General features: G+C 54.5%; 1 protein-coding gene across 1 annotated transcript; it reads left to right on the forward strand.

Annotated features, from left to right (window-relative positions):
- The first annotated feature begins 4,975 nt into the window (after nucleotides 1-4,975).
- Nucleotides 4,976-15,232, forward strand: Muc2 (mucin 2, oligomeric mucus/gel-forming). Its single transcript, XM_045135272.1, has 23 exons — nucleotides 4,976-5,051; nucleotides 5,874-6,135; nucleotides 7,130-7,244; nucleotides 7,605-7,695; nucleotides 7,779-7,888; nucleotides 8,057-8,267; nucleotides 8,496-8,621; nucleotides 8,825-8,942; nucleotides 9,029-9,167; nucleotides 9,382-9,492; nucleotides 9,579-9,648; nucleotides 9,905-10,042; nucleotides 10,135-10,299; nucleotides 10,859-10,953; nucleotides 12,179-12,305; nucleotides 12,412-12,667; nucleotides 12,888-12,940; nucleotides 13,057-13,179; nucleotides 13,288-13,391; nucleotides 13,506-13,660; nucleotides 14,278-14,416; nucleotides 14,803-14,910; nucleotides 14,996-15,232. The coding sequence occupies exons 1-23, from the start codon at nucleotides 4,976-4,978 to the stop codon at nucleotides 15,230-15,232; spliced, it is 3,129 nt and encodes a 1,042-aa protein (XP_044991207.1).
- Nucleotides 15,233-17,104: the final 1,872 nt, after the last annotated feature.

The raw sequence follows: 17,104 nt of genomic DNA on the forward strand, positions 1-17,104 counted from the left end.
TGTAGCCACTGGCCTCCTACTCCAGCTAAGTCCAGCTGCAGGGACTAGGCAGCCTGGTACTGGAGTGCTTGGCCAGGATGGCGTGTAGCAGGGACAATGAGTGTTAAACCAGCTTTATTTCTTGTTTCCAGTGTGACTTTGTCCCAGCAGCTGAGACACAAGCTCCTTGGTGACTCAGTCTCCCCGTTCTGTAACAGGTACTAACAATTGAACTGACCGGATGGCGTCACGGGGAAAGGCCTGAGACAATACGTGTGTCTGATACAGTAAACGGGAATGTGGTCACATTGAGGTCAACACGGAGCAGGGGAAAGAGAAGAGCTTGCGGAGAGGGCTCCCAAAGCCGTGATGTGGTCAGGACAGATGCTCCGGCTGAGCAGGGCCGCGCAACTGCCTCCCTCCCTGAGTAGGCGGAGGTAGACTGGGCCATGCAAGGTGGTGCATCAGTTGGGGTTCTCCAAGGAAACACAGGCAGTCGTGTGTGTGTGTGTGTGCGCGTGCGCACGCGCGTGTGCGCAAGTGCGTATTACTTCCAAGAGTCGCCTCATGAAATGATGAGGTCTGCAATCTCCTGGATTGGTGAGCAGACGGGAGATCCAGAGCGGAGTTGAGGCTGTGACAGAGTCTGGAGGCGTCTGGAGGCACAATCACTTCCCCTCTTCTTAGGCACCTCCGTCTTTTCTTGCAAGGCCTTATCAGCCACACTAGGAGTCATCCTCTCACATGTGAAAACAACGGTCTTCATGGCAACATCAACACTGGTGTCAGCCTAAAAGTTGGGTATCGAGGTTCAGCCAGATTGAGGCGTATTAACCATCCCAGGAGGCGAATGATAACGTGGGTGGGGCTCGGAGGGTTCTCTTTGGGGGATGGGCCTTCCTCTTTCCCCTTCCTTCAACAGTAGTCCTTTCTTCTCCTCCGGCAAGTCCTCTCCCCCCCTCCTCCAGCAGCCCCGCTCCACCCGCCACCCTCCAGCTTCCTCATGAGTCAGTGTATGGATACACGAGGTGGAATAAGCCTTTTAGGAGCCTGTGACGTCTTTGCTGCTTCCCTCCCTGTGGTCAGGGCTGTAAATTCTGTGTGGCCCCTGGGAACAGTGTCTTGTCCAGGTAAACAGGGCAGGGTGTGTGGCTGGCCGAGGAAGGCCCAGGGTTCTGGGGATCCTGCTTGCTGCTGGCCTCAGGTCCAGCATGACCAAGGGCTTGGACGGGCTGTCTGCCACCGAGCAGCGTCCACCTGTGGTTGGGTGGGGCAGTCATTCTCACCTCAATACCACATCCTTGTCACAGACAGTAGCACTGCCCAGTAGTTTCCTCAAAGTGTCCATGCCCCCGCCCCCTTTACCATAACCTCTCATGATTTTGAGGAAAAGTTGCAAGGTGATAGGGGTGAGAATTGAGCTTTGAGGCTCATGGAGGCTGCCCATCCCACCTTTCCGCAGAGGAAGGGTTGGTCAGGCGAATAGACGCCAGTGTTGCGTCTGCCAAATACAGAGAGGAGTGAGAAATTTGAGTCTAAAGGCATCTCAGCTTCTGCATACACATCCAGTGTTTTCCAGTTTATGTTTATCCTGTGGCAGAGTGTGGGTTCCTCCCTTTGGCCCCTTACAGAGATTCTCCCTGGCTGCGGTCCCCATTCTCTGCTAGGGGAACCGCAATGACTAGCAGTTAGTGTCTGAAAAGCAGGCAATGACCTGACTTGATGGAGCCTCCCTGTCATCTGCCCCAACACTAGCTCCCTCACTCACGAGGGTTGTGGCTTTACCACTGTCTCCGGCCCCATGCTGGGCTGCCTGATGTCGCAGCTCACATAAGACACCCCAGACCCTGAGATGGGCCTAGAGGGCTGTTAGGGTCAAGCTCCTCAGCCTGGGCTCACCACTGCCTCACTCAGCGGGCACATTGGTTTGAACCTCTTCACCCAGGGAGGACCCACCTCCCCCACCCAGGGCGGATTCATCTTATTTATCTACCCAGGGTGGATCTCCGTTCTTCATCTAGGGATGACCCATCTTCTCTATCCAGGGATGACTCATCTTCCTCTAGGGAGGATTTACCTTCTCCATTCAGGGAGAACGCACTTCATCCATCCAGGGAGGACTTACTTATTTTTTTTTTAAAATATTTTTTGTTCATATTTTATTTATTTATTTGAGAGCGACAGACACAGGGAGAAAGACACATAGAGGGAGAGAGAGAGAATGGGCGCGCCAGGGCTTCCAGCCACTGCAAACGAACTCCAGATGCGTGCGCCCCCTTGTGCATCTGGCTAACGTGGGACCTGGGGAACTGAGCCTCGAACCGGAATCCTTAGGCTTCACAGGCAAGCGCTTAACTGCTAAGCCATCTCTCCAGCCTACTTTTTTTTTTTTTTTTTAACCCAGGGAGGATCCACTTCATCCATTTAAAGAGAACCCACTTTCTCCATCCTGGGAGGACTCAATTCTTCCAATCCAGAGAGGATCTAACTTTTCCAGCCATTGAAGGCCCATCTCATCCACTCAGGGAGGATCTACTTCCTCCATCCATGGAGGATTCACCTCCTCCATCCAGCAAAAAACCCACCGCTTCTGCTTAGGGAGGACTCACTTTCTCAGAGTTTGGGACGGAGGACTATGCTGGGCATAGTCCGAGTCTGGCCAATCTCTCCTTACCACCAGGGAAGAGGGAGCCTGGCATGGAAAACCACTGCTCCTCCGAGCCAGGCGTATGCCTAGGTTTCTCCAGGGCATGGTGCCAGGCTGTGGGGTCCACTTGGGGAAGTGGAACAATGGTGTCCTTGGCCCAGATGGCTCCAGTTCCCTAATCCCCATTTCTCTGCCTCAGGCCACACTCAGTTTCTCCCACGTGTCCAAGTACTGGCAGGGAGGACAGACCCAGGCTGGAGCTGATGGGCACAGCGGGATGAGATGAATGACTTTGTACCAAGCCCCTGGCTGCTGGTCATCCCGTCCCTGACATCTTTACTGCGTGGGGCCCCAGCTGTCATGGCAATGGAGGTGTCATGTGTCATGGCACGAAGGCCTGACTGGGCCTCACCAGAGTGCAGTCTGATCCTGGCAGTATGGTCACTGTCGCTCAGGGCAGCATGGTGGCAGGGAAGGAGACTTGATACTTCCGCTTCAGAGCCTCTGACCACTGCGATCCTCCCCATTGGCCACCGGACCATGAGGCTCAAACTTGAATCTGAGGTGCTGGTGGGCAAACTCACTGTGTGCACTCTGAGCAAAGTCAGAAAGAGAACTCGATGTCCACCTGTTCTCTTTTATATCTTATTTTTTATCTTTTGATGGGGGGGGTTTCAAGGTAGGGTCTCACTCTAGCCCAGGCTGACCAGGAATTCACTATGTTGTCTTAGGCTGGCCTCAAACTCACAGAAATCCTCCTACCTCTGCCTCCTGAGTGCTGGGATAGCTGTTTTTTTATTTTATTATTTATTTATTTATTTATTTTTTGGTTTTTCGAGGTAGGGTTTCACTCTAGCTGAGGCTGACCTGGAATTATACTATGTAATCTCAGGGTGGCCTTGAACTCACGGAGATCCTCCTACCTCTGCCTCCTGAGTGCTGGGATTAAAGGTGTGCGCCACTATGCCCGGCTTGTTTTTTATTTTTGTTTATTTATTTGCAAGTGGGGGGAGAGAGAGAGAGAGAGAGAGAAAACTCAAGAGAGAAAGAATGAATGGGCGCCAGGGCCTCTAGTTGCTGCAAACGAACTCTAGATGCATCTGGCTATATGTGAGAACTAGGGAATTGAACCTGAGTTGTTAGGCTTTGCAGGCAAGCACCTTAACCTCTGAACCATTTCTCTTGCCCCAGACATGTTTTCTGAAGGAGGAAAATGTGGAAAGGGACCCCAGGGCTTAGTTTACTCCCATGGGTGCTCACCTGTGCCCATCTATCTCTGGGTGGGCTTCAGGAACCAATGTCCCTAGGGGCTCAGTTTTTGGACTTGATACAGACTAAAGACAATGGTGGCTTTGGTCTCTACTCAGGGAGATGAATTTACCAAAGGTTATTGCTGTTTCTGGGGCAGGACCCCTTGCCTTGAATGCAAGGAGTGGCCGGGAGACTAGATAGGCTGCCCCTGTCCCCCATGTGGCAATCACAGGGGAGACTGAAAGGGCAGGACCAGCTGGAGAGGGGGCTGTCCTCCTTGCCTGGCCCCATTCCCACAGAGACTCCACTTTAAGCCTCAAGCCACTTCCTCCTGCACCATGGGGGCCTGATTCCAGCAAGACTCCTTGGTTGGGCTGGGTGCTCTGCATGTTCTAATTACATGTAATTCCAGAGACCAATAGAGCCTGAGAAAATGAGAGGATTAGAGTGTGGACTTAGCTGGTCTCTGCAGAGCTCAGTGGGCTCCACTAAGACAGGTGGCTCCCTGGATTTCACTGCCCCTTGCCCGCAGGAGGCTGCTCATGATCTGGAGTCGGTTGCCCTCCACTCTCTCCAGACTTCTGACTTCTGCCAGGCTTGCCTCTGCCAGGATAACGTGGGCCTTTCGGGCTTTAGAAGTCTGTAACTGTCATAGCCCATACTGCCTGTGGGGTGAGACAGTAGAACGGAATGGGGGCCTTGGGGGAAGGGAGGGCTGAGAGGTATGGCAAGGCCCATGGGATATGCTTCCATTCAGAGACCTCTTGTCCTTCCCACCCTGACTGTGGTCTGGCTAGTAGCTGGGAGAAACAGAGGTTCCTTTGGGGTGTGTGCTGGTATTGGGCTAATTAGGGCTGTGGCATCCTGAGGAAGGTCAAGTTTACCCAGGGAGTCATATAAAGATAAACTAAGATAACTTGAATCAATATTTCCCCACTGGGACCCATAGAGCCCCCACAGCTGTTTTCCTGATAACCTGGCAAATGCCCCACCCACCGTTTGTCCCTCCCCATCCTCCCGCCCTCAGATGCCCATTGGGCATATAAGTCCTGGACCCCTGCCCCCGGTCGCTCTCCCGTGCCGCCCTTCTGAGCTGCCATGGGGCTGCCACTAGCCCGCCTGGTGGCCGTCTGCCTGGCCTTGGCCTTGGCCAGGGGCTCGGAACTCCAGAGAGGTAAGAGGCTGGGTAGGTGGCCAGGGGATTGGGCAAAGCATCCTGGAGCTGGAAAGGCAGGGCAGCCTACAGCAGAAAGGGATGGCACCTGGCATAGGAGAGGGGTCCTCTCTGCCTAACCTTCCAAGGGAACCAGGACAACCAGGTTGGATGGGGGTCTGAGGTGTCCCACCATCCCTTTGAAGTTGAGAGCTGGGCCAGAGGGAGGGCGAGGGGGTGCATGTCAGGCAGCAAAGCAGTTGTAACTTCAGAGGGACAGTTGAGGTGTGGGGGAAGGAGCCAGACTGGGGACAGTCCCAGGTATGGGGAAGCTTGGCGGGTAAAGTCCAAGATGTTCCCTTTGGAGAGTGGGTTTAGTGCCCACCTGGGGAAGGCTCGCTCCCGTCAGGGCAGATACAAAACCACGGACAGGGTGTGTCCCAGTGGGGAACCTTGTGCCCTGAGAGGCCCCAGCACAGTCTCTTGCTGAATGAGGGGTGGGTGGGGAGTCACTGGCTGAGGTGCCTATTGAGGGAGTGGGGCAGTGACCAGTAGAGGATCTTAGCCAGGTGCGCAAGGTACCCCAAGACCTTCTGCTCTGCATTCCACACCAACCAGCAGCTTAGACTTGTTTTCAGGGGGCTGAGATCTTCTGCTGTGGGGTGACTAAGATCTAGCAGAGACCCCTCCAGCAGGAGGGATCTTCTTGGATAAAGACCCCGGGTCTTTTTAACCCTGGCTGGGGTTTTAGATGGGCATCTCTGGAGGACCTCTGAGGCCAGCTTAGAGAGAAGCTCTTCCTGGGCCTGGGTGACTCACCCTGTGTTCCCACCGCTCTTCTAGAAGCCAGATCACGAAACCATGTCTGCAGCACCTGGGGCGACTTCCACTACAAAACCTTCGACGGCGACGTCTACCGCTTCCCTGGCCTCTGTGACTATAACTTTGCTTCCGACTGTCGAGACTCCTACAAGGAATTTGCCGTGCATCTGAGGCGGAGTGCTGGCCAGGATGGGGGCCACCCCCGGGTGGAGTCCGTCCTGTTGACCATTAAGGATGACACCATCTACCTGACCCATCAGCTGACTGTGGTGAATGGAGACATGTAAGTGGGGTTAGCAGTGTCCCCTCCTGTGTCCAGCGTTGAGGGGTGTGCAGCTAGCTCCTCAGAGCAAGCATGTTCCTGGACAGCTTTTATAAGTCAGGGGGTCCCCATGAGACCCCTTCTGTCTTGGCACCTGGCTAAAAGGAGACCCTCGAGTTTCAGTTTGGGTCATGGATTCATTCGACAAATACTTCTAAGTCCTTTACATGGACTTTTGTATCCCCAGAAGGTGGCTTGGAGAGGTGTGTGTGTATGTGTGGGGGCGGGTGGTGGCTGCCGGGCTAGAGTTGCAGAAATCCAACAGGGATAGGCTGCCTGTCCCCTATTGTTCCTGCATTGTCTTTGCAACAATTAGGCCCTCTTAACTGCATTCCTGTCCAGCGGGTTCCCCACATAGGATTTGTTCTTTTCCTGGTCCAAGGAGTTGAGTTTCTCACTGGGGGTTGGAGGGCTGCTGTGTTTGATCTGCCCAGACCTTGGACCACACGTGGCCCGGGTGCTGGGGGGTAAAGGCTGAGGCAGCTGTAGGATAGGATGGCTTTCCCGACAGCATCAGGATGGGGTGGGCTGGGGTTGAGGGTGCCCCTCCAGGGCAGACTCTGTGGGAAGATCCCTCTCAGTGGAGGGCCTGGAGGAGGTTGGGGACCTGGCCCTCCTTCTCCTCCAGACCCATGGCCCGACCTGAACTCAGAGGGATATGAAAAAGAAAGTGAGCAAGAGGTCCTCGCCATACCCCAAGGAGGTCCAGGCAGCCCAGGACAGAAGCCCTCTGGCCACTGCCTTGGCCAGGTTCTCTGGCCTCCTCCTTGAGCTTGGCTAAGTCTATTTGTGGCCCCGGGATGGGACTGGCCAGGTGAGGCCTGGCGAAGGCCATTGGTACCTACAGGATGCACATGACCTCTGGTGCCCTAAGGACAGCAGAATCCCCTAGGAGGATAAGCTGGCTGGGTCCTAGGGGTGGAGGCTGGTGAGTGACCCCTGGTGGCCCCCACAGGGTCAGCACTCCGCACTACAGTTCTGGGCTTCTCATTGAGAAGGATTCCGCCTACACCAAGGTCTACTCCCGTGCTGGCCTCGCCCTCATGTGGAACAGAGAAGATGCACTCATGGTGGGCACCAGCATCCTGGGTCCTGGGCACTGGGGTGGTGGGACTCCTCCATCCAGCCAGAGGCCTGTAGATCCCACAGGAGGACAGGAGTCCCACTCTTCATAAGGAACCTGCTCCCCCAAACCCCTGTGTGGTAGGGAAGGCTGCTGGAGACAGATCAGCAGTAGAGCCTCAGCCTGGAGGAGAGACTCTGGGCTGTCCCTGATCGTCCCTCAGAAGCAAGCTGTGTCTCCATGCCCTGCAGGACCCTCCCAAGTCCTCTTCCCCACCTTCCCTGTTTGAGGAGCTTTGCCTGGCTCAAGGGCTCTAGAAGGTGCCCTTGACCTTGTGGCCCATTCACCTCCTCCTTTCCCTGGACAGATAGAACTGGACAGTCGGTTCCAGAACCACACCTGTGGCCTCTGTGGGGACTTCAACGGTCTGCAGATTTATTCCGAGTTCTCCTCTGACGGTGAGCACAAGGCTGGGGCGCGGTGGGGGGAAGGAAGGAGTGGGGCTGCAGGCTCCCACTGATCTGGCCAGCTGTGTCTCCAGGCATGCACTTCAGTGCCATCGAATTTGGAAACATGCAGAAGATCAACAAGCCCGAGGTGGTGTGTGAGGACCCGGAGGAGGCGCCAGAGCCCGAGTCCTGCTCTGAACACGTGAGCTGCCCATCGGGATCCCCCAGTGTTCCTGGGTAGAGCGCCCCCTAGAGCTCGCTCCGGGAACCCACACCTGCTGGCTTTTGTTGGGGATCCCCCGGTGCGGTGCGCTTAGGGGGCGGGAGGGACAGCACGAGCATCTGCCCACATCCGCGTCCTTCTCTCCAGCGGGCTGAGTGTGAGAGGCTGCTGACGGCCGAGGCCTTCGAGGACTGCCAGTCGCGGGTGCCCGTGGAGCTGTACGTGCGTGCCTGCATGCAGGACCGCTGCCAGTGTCCTCAGGGTGGCACCTGCGAGTGCAGCACCCTTGCCGAGTTCTCCCGCCAGTGCTCCCACGCGGGCGGCAGACCGCAAAACTGGAGGACCGCCTCACTCTGTCGTAAGTGACCGGGACCCCACCGGGCACGGTGACAGCCACTTCCACCGAGCTTAGCGCCAGTGTCTCCGGGCCTGGGGAGGGTTGGGTGGTCGCCATGTGTGTGCCAAGCACCCGGACACTCACTGTCAGCCTCTCATGCCCCACAGTCACTCCAGGGGCATCTCAGCTTCTGTTGCTCTCTGCCCTGGCCTGATGTGCAGGCTGACATCCAGCTGCCTTTGTTTCTAGCCAAGAAGTGCCCAGAGAACATGGTTTACCTGGAGAGCAGCTCGCCGTGCGTGGACACCTGCTCTCACCTGAAGGACAGCAGCTTGTGCGAGGAGCACTACATGGACGGCTGTTTCTGCCCAGAAGGTGTGTGCTCTGGACCCAGAGAGTCAGTGGGGACCCCGCAGGGAGGCCTCTCCCAAGAACCCCATGAGCAATGCGGTTGGGGGGGGCAAACAGCATGGGTCCAGATGCCTGTGGGTGAGAAGCATAGCTGACAACCCCACCTTGGGGAGACAGGCACTTCCCAAGGCTGCCCAGGGGTAAGCTCACATTCCCGGCTGTCCTAGGTACTGTGTATGATGACTTCACGGGCAGCGGCTGTATCCCCGTAAGCCAGTGCCACTGTAAACTGCACGGACGCCTGTATGTGCCCGGCCAGGAGATTACCAACGACTGTGAGAAGTGGTGAGTCTCAGGCGTATACAGCCCAGGGGCCAGGCAGGCTGGGGTGCTGTGGAGTGTTGTTGACCCTGTGCCCCGCTTCCTGGCAGTGTCTGCAATGCTGGCCGCTGGGTGTGTCAAGACCTGCCATGTCCTGGCTCCTGTGCTCTGGAAGGAGGCTCACACATCACCACCTTTGATGGGAAAAAATTCACTTTCCACGGGGACTGCTACTATGTCCTGACCAAGGTAGGCATGTCAGGCTCTGGCAGGCGGGTAGATCTCGGTGGGGGAGGGCGTGGTCCTCGGGGTGGATAGACAGACTGACTGAGGAGAAGAGGGACAGTCCCTGGGGACAGTGAGGGTGACGGATGCTGCTGCTGCCTGTAGTGAGAAGTCGGTGCCTGGGATGCGGGGGGCTGGGGACCCTCATTGTACCACCTCCTGCCTCTTTCTCACACAGGGTGACCACAACGACTCCTACGCCCTCCTGGGTGAACTGGCCCCCTGCGGCTCCACAGACAAGCAGACCTGCCTGAAGACCGTGGTGCTGCTGACTGACCACAGGAAGAACGTAGGTGCTGCCCGCCCCTGCCCTCCCAGCACCCCACAGCCCTGCAGGCCCCTCTCAGCCCCGTGTCCCACCGTCCTTCCTTGTAGGTGGTGGTCTTCAGGTCAGATGGCAGAGTACTGCTCAATGAGCTGGAGGTGACCCTGCCCCACGTGGCTGGTGAGTTGAGCTCAGGGAGGGGCCCTGGGCTGCTGTCAATCAGCAGGAGCTGCTGGGGTTCAGACAGGCAGGGCACTGGGCTGGAGAGAAGCCACGCGTCCTCAGGCAGAGCCCTCATCTGCTGGTGGTGGCTGTGGTGGCGGTGGGCATGACTCTCCACCATGGGACTGATTACTTCTGCTGGAGGTGTCCTGGGCCAGGTGGGACCCAGGAGCCCCACTGTCTCTCACCATGTTCCCCCTGTCCTGTCTTGCAGCAAGTTTTTCCATCTTCCAACCCTCCTCCTACCACATTGTCGTGAAGACAGTATTTGGCCTCCAGATGCAGGTCCAGCTGGTCCCCGTCATGCAGCTGTTCATGACGCTGAACCAGGCCGCTCAGGGACAGGTGCAGGGTGAGTGGCCCTGCCCATCTTCACCCCATGAAGGGCCTGACTCCTGCCCATCCAACACCCCTCCCAACACCATCCTGCCCCTCCACCCTCAGGTCTCTGTGGGAACTTCAACGGCCTGGAAAGCGACGACTTCACGACGTCTGGTGGGCTGGTGGAGGCCACCGGTTCCGGCTTTGCCAACACCTGGAAGGCCCAGTCGAGCTGTCATGACAAACTGGATTGGCTGGATGACCCTTGCTCTCTCAACATCGAGAGTGGTGAGGCTGGGGGCGGGGGGGGGGGGGTGAGCTGGACGCTATCTAATGGCCTGCCTGGGACACAGGACCCTGGTCGACTTGGCCTCCAGATAGATGGGGCTCCTGATGGAATGTGGTGTGCGAGTGAGGGGTGGGTGGAGGTTACATGGCCCGTGGTGCCCAAAGCCAGTCTGTCTACCTGCTCCTTCCTACTGCATGGACAGTTTAAGGTGGTCCATGTGGCAGCTCTCCATGTGGCAGCAAGGGGCTGGGCTGTCTCATTTCTGGGTGGTGACCTTATCCAAGGGCTGGGCTTATACACTGACAGTGCGCCCTTCCACCCGTCACTTGACCACATCCAGCTATTTTTGGACCCTTGGAGTCTAAAGAGGGAGGAGGTGGGTGCTGTGCAAGGTGGTCCCATCTTACTCAGAACTGCTGGGACATTAGACCAGAGGAAAGACGGGATCTGGGCTTGGGTCACAGAGAGGACCAAGTCCCTTCCGTCATGGACAAGCAGATAGCTAGACTCTGGAAGTGTAGAGAGGGCTGGTTCCCGATGTTACAATCCGTTCTACAGCCAACTACGCTGAGCACTGGTGTTCCCTACTGAAGAAGTCGGCATCACCTTTTGGCAGGTGCCATCTGGCTGTGGACCCCACTGAGTACTACAAGGTGAGTCTCACCCAACCCCCACAGTTACACTCAGTGCTACACGCAGTATGCCGAGAGCCAGCAAGCCATGCTCAGGGCACCTGGCTGAGCCTACAAGTGGCTGGGTGGTGTGTAGATGTATGTTTTACTTTGCTTTTTTTTTTTTCAATTTTTAATTGTTATTTATTTTTATTTTTTTTGGTAATTCCCTGCCCCCCACTTTCCCCTTTGAAATTCCATTCTCCATCATATTACCTCCCCATCACAATCATTGTACTTACATATAAACAATATCAACCTATTAAGTACCCTCCTCCCTTCCTTTCTTTTCCCTTTATGTCTCCTTTTTAACTTACTGGCCTCTGCTGCTAAGTATTTTCCTTCTCATGCAGAAGCCCCAGTCATCTGTAGCTAGGATCCACATATGAGAGAGAACATGTGGCGCTTGGCTTTCTGGGCCTGGGTTACCTCACTTAGTATAATCCTTTCCAGATCCTACTTTGCTTTTTTAATTTTTTTTTCAAAAATATTTTATTTGCTGGGCCTGGTGGTGCCTGCCTTTAATCCCAGCACTAGGGAGGCAGAGGTAGGAGGATCATCGTGAATTCGAGGCCACCCTGTGACTACGTAGTGAATTCCAGGTCAGCCTGGACCAGAGTGAGACCCTACCTTGAAAAACTAAAAAATATGTACATATTATTTATTTACGAGAGAGAGAGAGAGAGAGACAGACAGACAGACAGACAGACAGACAGACAGACACTGGGTGCCTAGAGAGAGAATGTGCCTCCAGGGCCTCCAGCCACTGCAAACAAATTCCAGATACATGTGCCAGCTTGTACATCTGGCTTTAAGTGGGTACTGAGGGATAGAACCTGGGTCCTTTGGCTTTGCAGGCATGTGCCTAACCGTTAAGCTATTTTCCAGCCCTTTTCTAAAAAGTATTTTTAAAGATTTTAAAAATTATTTATTTATTTATTTATTTATTTATTTATTTATTGAGAGAGAGAGAGAGAGAGAATGGGCACGCCAGGGCCTCTAGGCCACTGCAAATGAATTCCAGACGCATGTGCCCCTTGTGCATCTGGTGTACGTGGGTCCTGGGGAAATCGAACCTGGGTCCTTTGGCTTTGCAGGCAAGCACCTTAACCACTAGGCAATGTCTCCTGCCCCCCCGTGTGTGTCTTTCTCTCTGTCTTTCCCTGGCCTCCTCACCTCACCGTCCGTGGCCCCGGTGTCTCTCCAGAGATGCAAATACGACACGTGTAACTGTGACGACAGCGAGGACTGCATGTGTGCGGCTCTGTCTTCCTACGCCCGCGCCTGCGCAGCCAAGGGCGTCATGCTGTGGGGCTGGCGGGAGCGCGTCTGCAGTGAGTGCCTCTCTCCCCTGGTTAACTCCCGAGATGGAGGTTCAGGGCGCAAGCTCCATGGGGTCTGGTCCCTTTGCTCCTCATTCATGTGTGATTTCTTCCGCAGACAAAGATGTGAACTCCTGTCCCAACTCTCAGATCTTCCTGTACAACCTGACCACCTGCCAGCAGACCTGCCGCTCACTCTCAGAGGGCGATGCCCACTGCCTCAAGGGCTTCGCACCCGTGGATGGCTGCGGCTGCCCTGACCATACCTTCATGGATGAGAAGGGCCGCTGTGTGCCCTTGGCCAAATGCTCTTGCTACCACGGTGGCCTCTACCTGGAGGCAGGGGACGTGATCTTGAGACAGGGGGAACGTTGGTGAGTGTCTTAGACCCAGCAAGGGGCGAGGCATAGGGTTGGAGGGGTGCCCTAAGCGGGGACATGGGAGGTTCTACTTGTGGGTATTGAGGCCCTGGAAGGGTATAGAGGTGCCAAGGGTTGGCGGGGGGGGGGGGAGGTCTGAAAGTAGCCAGGCTGGCACCTATCCTGTATGAAGACTGTGTTTGGGTCTCACGCACCTCTCCCCACCTCTCTCTAGCATTTGCCGGAACGGAAGGCTGAACTGCATACCGGTCCAGCTTATCAGCCAGAGTAAGTGGGCCCTGCTCATGCACGGTCATCAGCCTGAGCCTCAGCCTCACGCCCCTCCTTGCCCAGCTGGTCATCTGCACTCACTTTGAACTATGATACTTTCTTGCACCGCACAGGCTGTAAGCCCCCAAAGATGTTTGTGGACTGCAACAACTTGACTGCCCTGGCCATCCGGAAACCCCGCCCCAATAGCTGCCAGACACTGGTGGCTGGCTATGTATGTGCCAGGGAGGACTGTTGTGGGTGGGCTGGGGGGAGGCATTTGAGCTGCCTGAGTCCACCTATGGGGGCTAGGGGCTGAGTCTGGAGACACCTGGGCCTACTAACTGTCTCTGTGTCTCTGGGAGGGAAGTGGTACTCTATGCTCCTGCGCCTGGGCCTAGAGGCCAGCTTAGGGGTCTTGACAGGTAAACCTGTTTCCTTGCCCAGTGCTGTGTCCAAAGGGCCTCAGGTCAGGGAGAAGGCTCTCAGGACATGGACGCTGTCGGAGCTTCTCATGTGGCCATCTTCTGACTCCCAGGGAGGGCTCGAGTCTCACTGGAGCCCCTCTTTCTGCCTATCTTAGTACCATACAGAGTGTGTCAGCGGCTGCGTGTGTCCTAATGGGCTGTTGGATGATGGCCGCGGTGGCTGCGTGGAGGCGGAGGAGTGCCCGTGTATCCACAACAAAGATGTGCACCTCCCGGGGAGCAAGATCAAGCTGGATTGTAACAACACCTGGTGAGAGAGCCAGGCTTGGCTTATGCACATAGGGGTGCGGGGGGGGGGAGAGGTAGTCCAGGGAGGGCTGGGTTGAGGGTGGGGAGCTCACCCATGGGTTCTGCTGGCCTTGCTGGTCCCCCACTCCGCTGTCTTGTGTCTGCCCCTGGCAAGTGGTGTGGCATGTGTGTGAGGAGGGCACACAGGGCAGTATGGTGCGCATGTGGGGATACCCAGGATAGTGTGTGTGTGTGTGTGTGTGTGTGTGTGTGTGTGTGTGTAAGGGCTCTTAGGACAGTGTGTATGTGTGTACGGGAGGGCACTTGGGGCAGTGTGTGGATGTGGGAGGGCCCTCAGGACAGTGTGAATATGTATAGAGAGGGCACTTAAGCAGTGTGGCCTGTGTATGGGGAAGGCACATGGGGCAGGGTGTGTATGTGTGTATGTGGTTGGGGCCCTCAGGACAGTGTGAATATGCACGCAGGGTACAGTGGATGTATGTGGGTCTCCGATATGGGTTTCCGGGGGAACTGTTCTCCTGGCACCCACGTTGAGGGCCCTACCCAGGCTGTTCTTTGAGAGGGGGGTGAGGTCTCCGCTCCAGGCCTTCCCTTTAGGCTCTTCTGCCCCCTCCTCAGTACCTGTCAGAGAGGACGCTGGGAGTGCACCCACTACGCATGCCACGGCACCTGCTCCATCTATGGAAGTGGCCACTACGTCACCTTTGATGGGAAGCACTATGACTTTGATGGGCACTGCTCCTACGTGGCTGTTCAGGTGGGGCTGTGGACCCTCCACGGTGGGGTTTTGCCCTGAGCTGTGGAGGGCCTGGATAGGGCAGGGTCTAGCCTTTCTTCACCTTCGACCCCCACACTGCCACTGCCAGGAAGACTTGGGCACCCCATTGTGAGCCATGCGTGCGTGTGTGCGTGCGTGCGTGCGTACTTGTGTCTCCAGCTCCCACCCTCTGCGCTCCTTGTGTGGTGTTGTTATCCCCGGTCAACAGCAGAAAGGCTGGCTGGGTGCACTCTGAGTCAGGGCCTGGCCACCCGGATGGAAGTGACAGGGTAGAGTCTTATCCCGAGAGCTGGCTATGATCCTGCCAGCTGGGATGGGCACCTGCACCCGGGCTGTCCTGGCTGACCCTGTCCTGTTGGCCACAGGACTACTGTGGCCAGAACTCGACGGGATCTTTCAGTATCATCACAGAGAACGTTCCCTGTGGTACCACGGGTGTCACCTGCTCCAAGGCTATCAAGGTCTTCATAGGGGTGAGTGCTTCCCATCTCTGGGACACAGGGGTGAGCCTTTGTGGACCTTCGAACATGGCCAATGAGTGTCCTCTCCTCTGGACAGGGGACAGAGCTGAAGTTGGAAGATAAGCACCGGGTGGTGAAGGAGCTGGAGGAGGGCCACAATGTGACCTACCTGACGCGGGAAGTGGGCCTGTACCTGGTGGTGGAGGCCAGCACGGGCATTATCATCATCTGGGACAAGAAGACCACCATCTTCATCAAGCTGGCTCCCTCCTACAAGGTGGGCTACCCACTGAGCCAGTTCTCCCATTACAGCCAGCAGCACAGGCACACATGAGGAGGGGCCCTGTCCACCCTACCCTCCTCTTTCCCTCACTTATTCCCTTCCTCACCCAGCTGTCCTTCACCATACTCTGTTCCTTCTCTTCCCCATCCTCCCCCCTCCTCCCCTTCCCGTACTCCGCTCCTACTTTTCTCTCTCTCCTTCCTTACTTCCCACCATTCTTCTCCCCTTCTTTCTCTTTTCTCTCTCATTTTTAAACTTTATTTATATTTATTTATTTGAGAGAGGGAGAGAGAGAATGAATGCACCAGGGTCTCCAGCCACTGCTAACGAACTCCGGACGCATGTGCCCCCTTGTGCATCTGGCTTACGTGGGTCCTGGGGAATCAAACCTGGGTCCTTTGGCTTTGCAGGCAAACACCTTAACCGCAAAGCCATCCCTCCAGCCCTCTTTTCTCTATTTTTCTCCGTCTATTTGAATGGATAACTTTGCAGGATAAAGTAACCTTGGTTGACAGTTGTTATCTTTCAGAACTTGGAATATATCACTCCAAGCCCTTCTGGATTTAAAAGTTTGTGTTGAATAATCTGCTGTAATCCTGATGGGCTTGCTTTTGTAGGTAACTTGATTTTTCTCTCTAACTGCTTTCAATATTTTTTCTTTGGTGTGTGTGTTTGGAAGTTTGATTATAATATGGCGAGGAGAGGTTCTTTCCGGGTTTTGTCTGGCTGGGGTTCTAAAGGCTTCCTGTATCTGCATTGGCACCTCTTTCCCAATTTGGGGGAAATTTTCTTCTATGATTTTGTTGAAGACGCCTACTATGCCTTTGGAGTGGAATTCTTCTCCTTCTACTATGCCCTGAATTCTTATATTGGATCTTTTCATAGTGTCCCGAATATCTTGAAATTCCCACTCATACTTTTCTATAAGTTTGTCTTTCTCTTTGTTGGACTGTATTAGATCTGCCACCTGGTCTTCTAGCTTAGATATTCTGTCCTCTCCCTCATCCATCCTACTGGTGAGATTTTCTAGAGTTTTTTTATTTCATTAACTGTGTTCTTCATTGCTAGTAATTCTGACTGGTTTTTCTTTATTATTTCTATTTCCTTATTTATATCTTGTATTGCCTTCTTTATTTCATTAAATTGGTGTCCTGCGTCTTCTTTGGTTCCTTTGAGTTCTTCTTTGATTTATTCTTTGATTCTTTTGATTTGTTCTTTGACCTCTTTGAACATATTTATAATCATTCTTTTGAACTCTTTCTCAGGCATTTCCTCTAACTCGTTCTCACTGGAGGACATTTCTGATGCATTAATACTTTTAGGTGGATTTATATCGTCTTGCTTTTTAGTGTTTCTTGTGTTATAATGTCTATATTTTTGCATCTTGGATTAAGTTAATGCTTGGATTTTCTAGCTAGCTGGGTATTCTTAGCTGTATCAATTGATTTGATGTTATATATTTTCAGGGTAGGAGCTTAAGGTGTTAGGTGTGGCTCTTAAGACTCTCAGAATATCTACAAAGGTGTTCCTAGGGGTTGAGTTTCCCTGCTATGGGAGTATTCAAGCAGGCTGAGTGGAATAAAATACAGGTAGATTCTAAAATTTAACTAAACACTGTACACATTCAATCAAAAACAGCCCCAAGTATGTATGCAAGAGTAGTTATTATAACGACCAGATCCTCTATCAACAAAGAGGTTAAGATTTCTGGTCTGTTGAGGGATCCCAGTCAGCTTGCGACCAAGTGAGACCCTTCCCTGGTGCAATCCCAGTTACCTTGGATGATTTTGGTCTCAGTCAAGTTGTTGCCTGGGTCGTCGGGCTGCTGTTGTGATTTCTGGAGCTGGGCACTGGCTTTTCCTGCGGGGCCAACCGAGCCTGGCAAGTGTGGCCCTGCAGATCAGCACCCCTGCTGCTGGAACT

Source organism: Jaculus jaculus, chromosome 1 (assembly GCF_020740685.1).
Source record: "Jaculus jaculus isolate mJacJac1 chromosome 1, mJacJac1.mat.Y.cur, whole genome shotgun sequence".
In the NCBI taxonomy this organism is placed as follows: Eukaryota; Metazoa; Chordata; class Mammalia; order Rodentia; family Dipodidae; genus Jaculus; species Jaculus jaculus.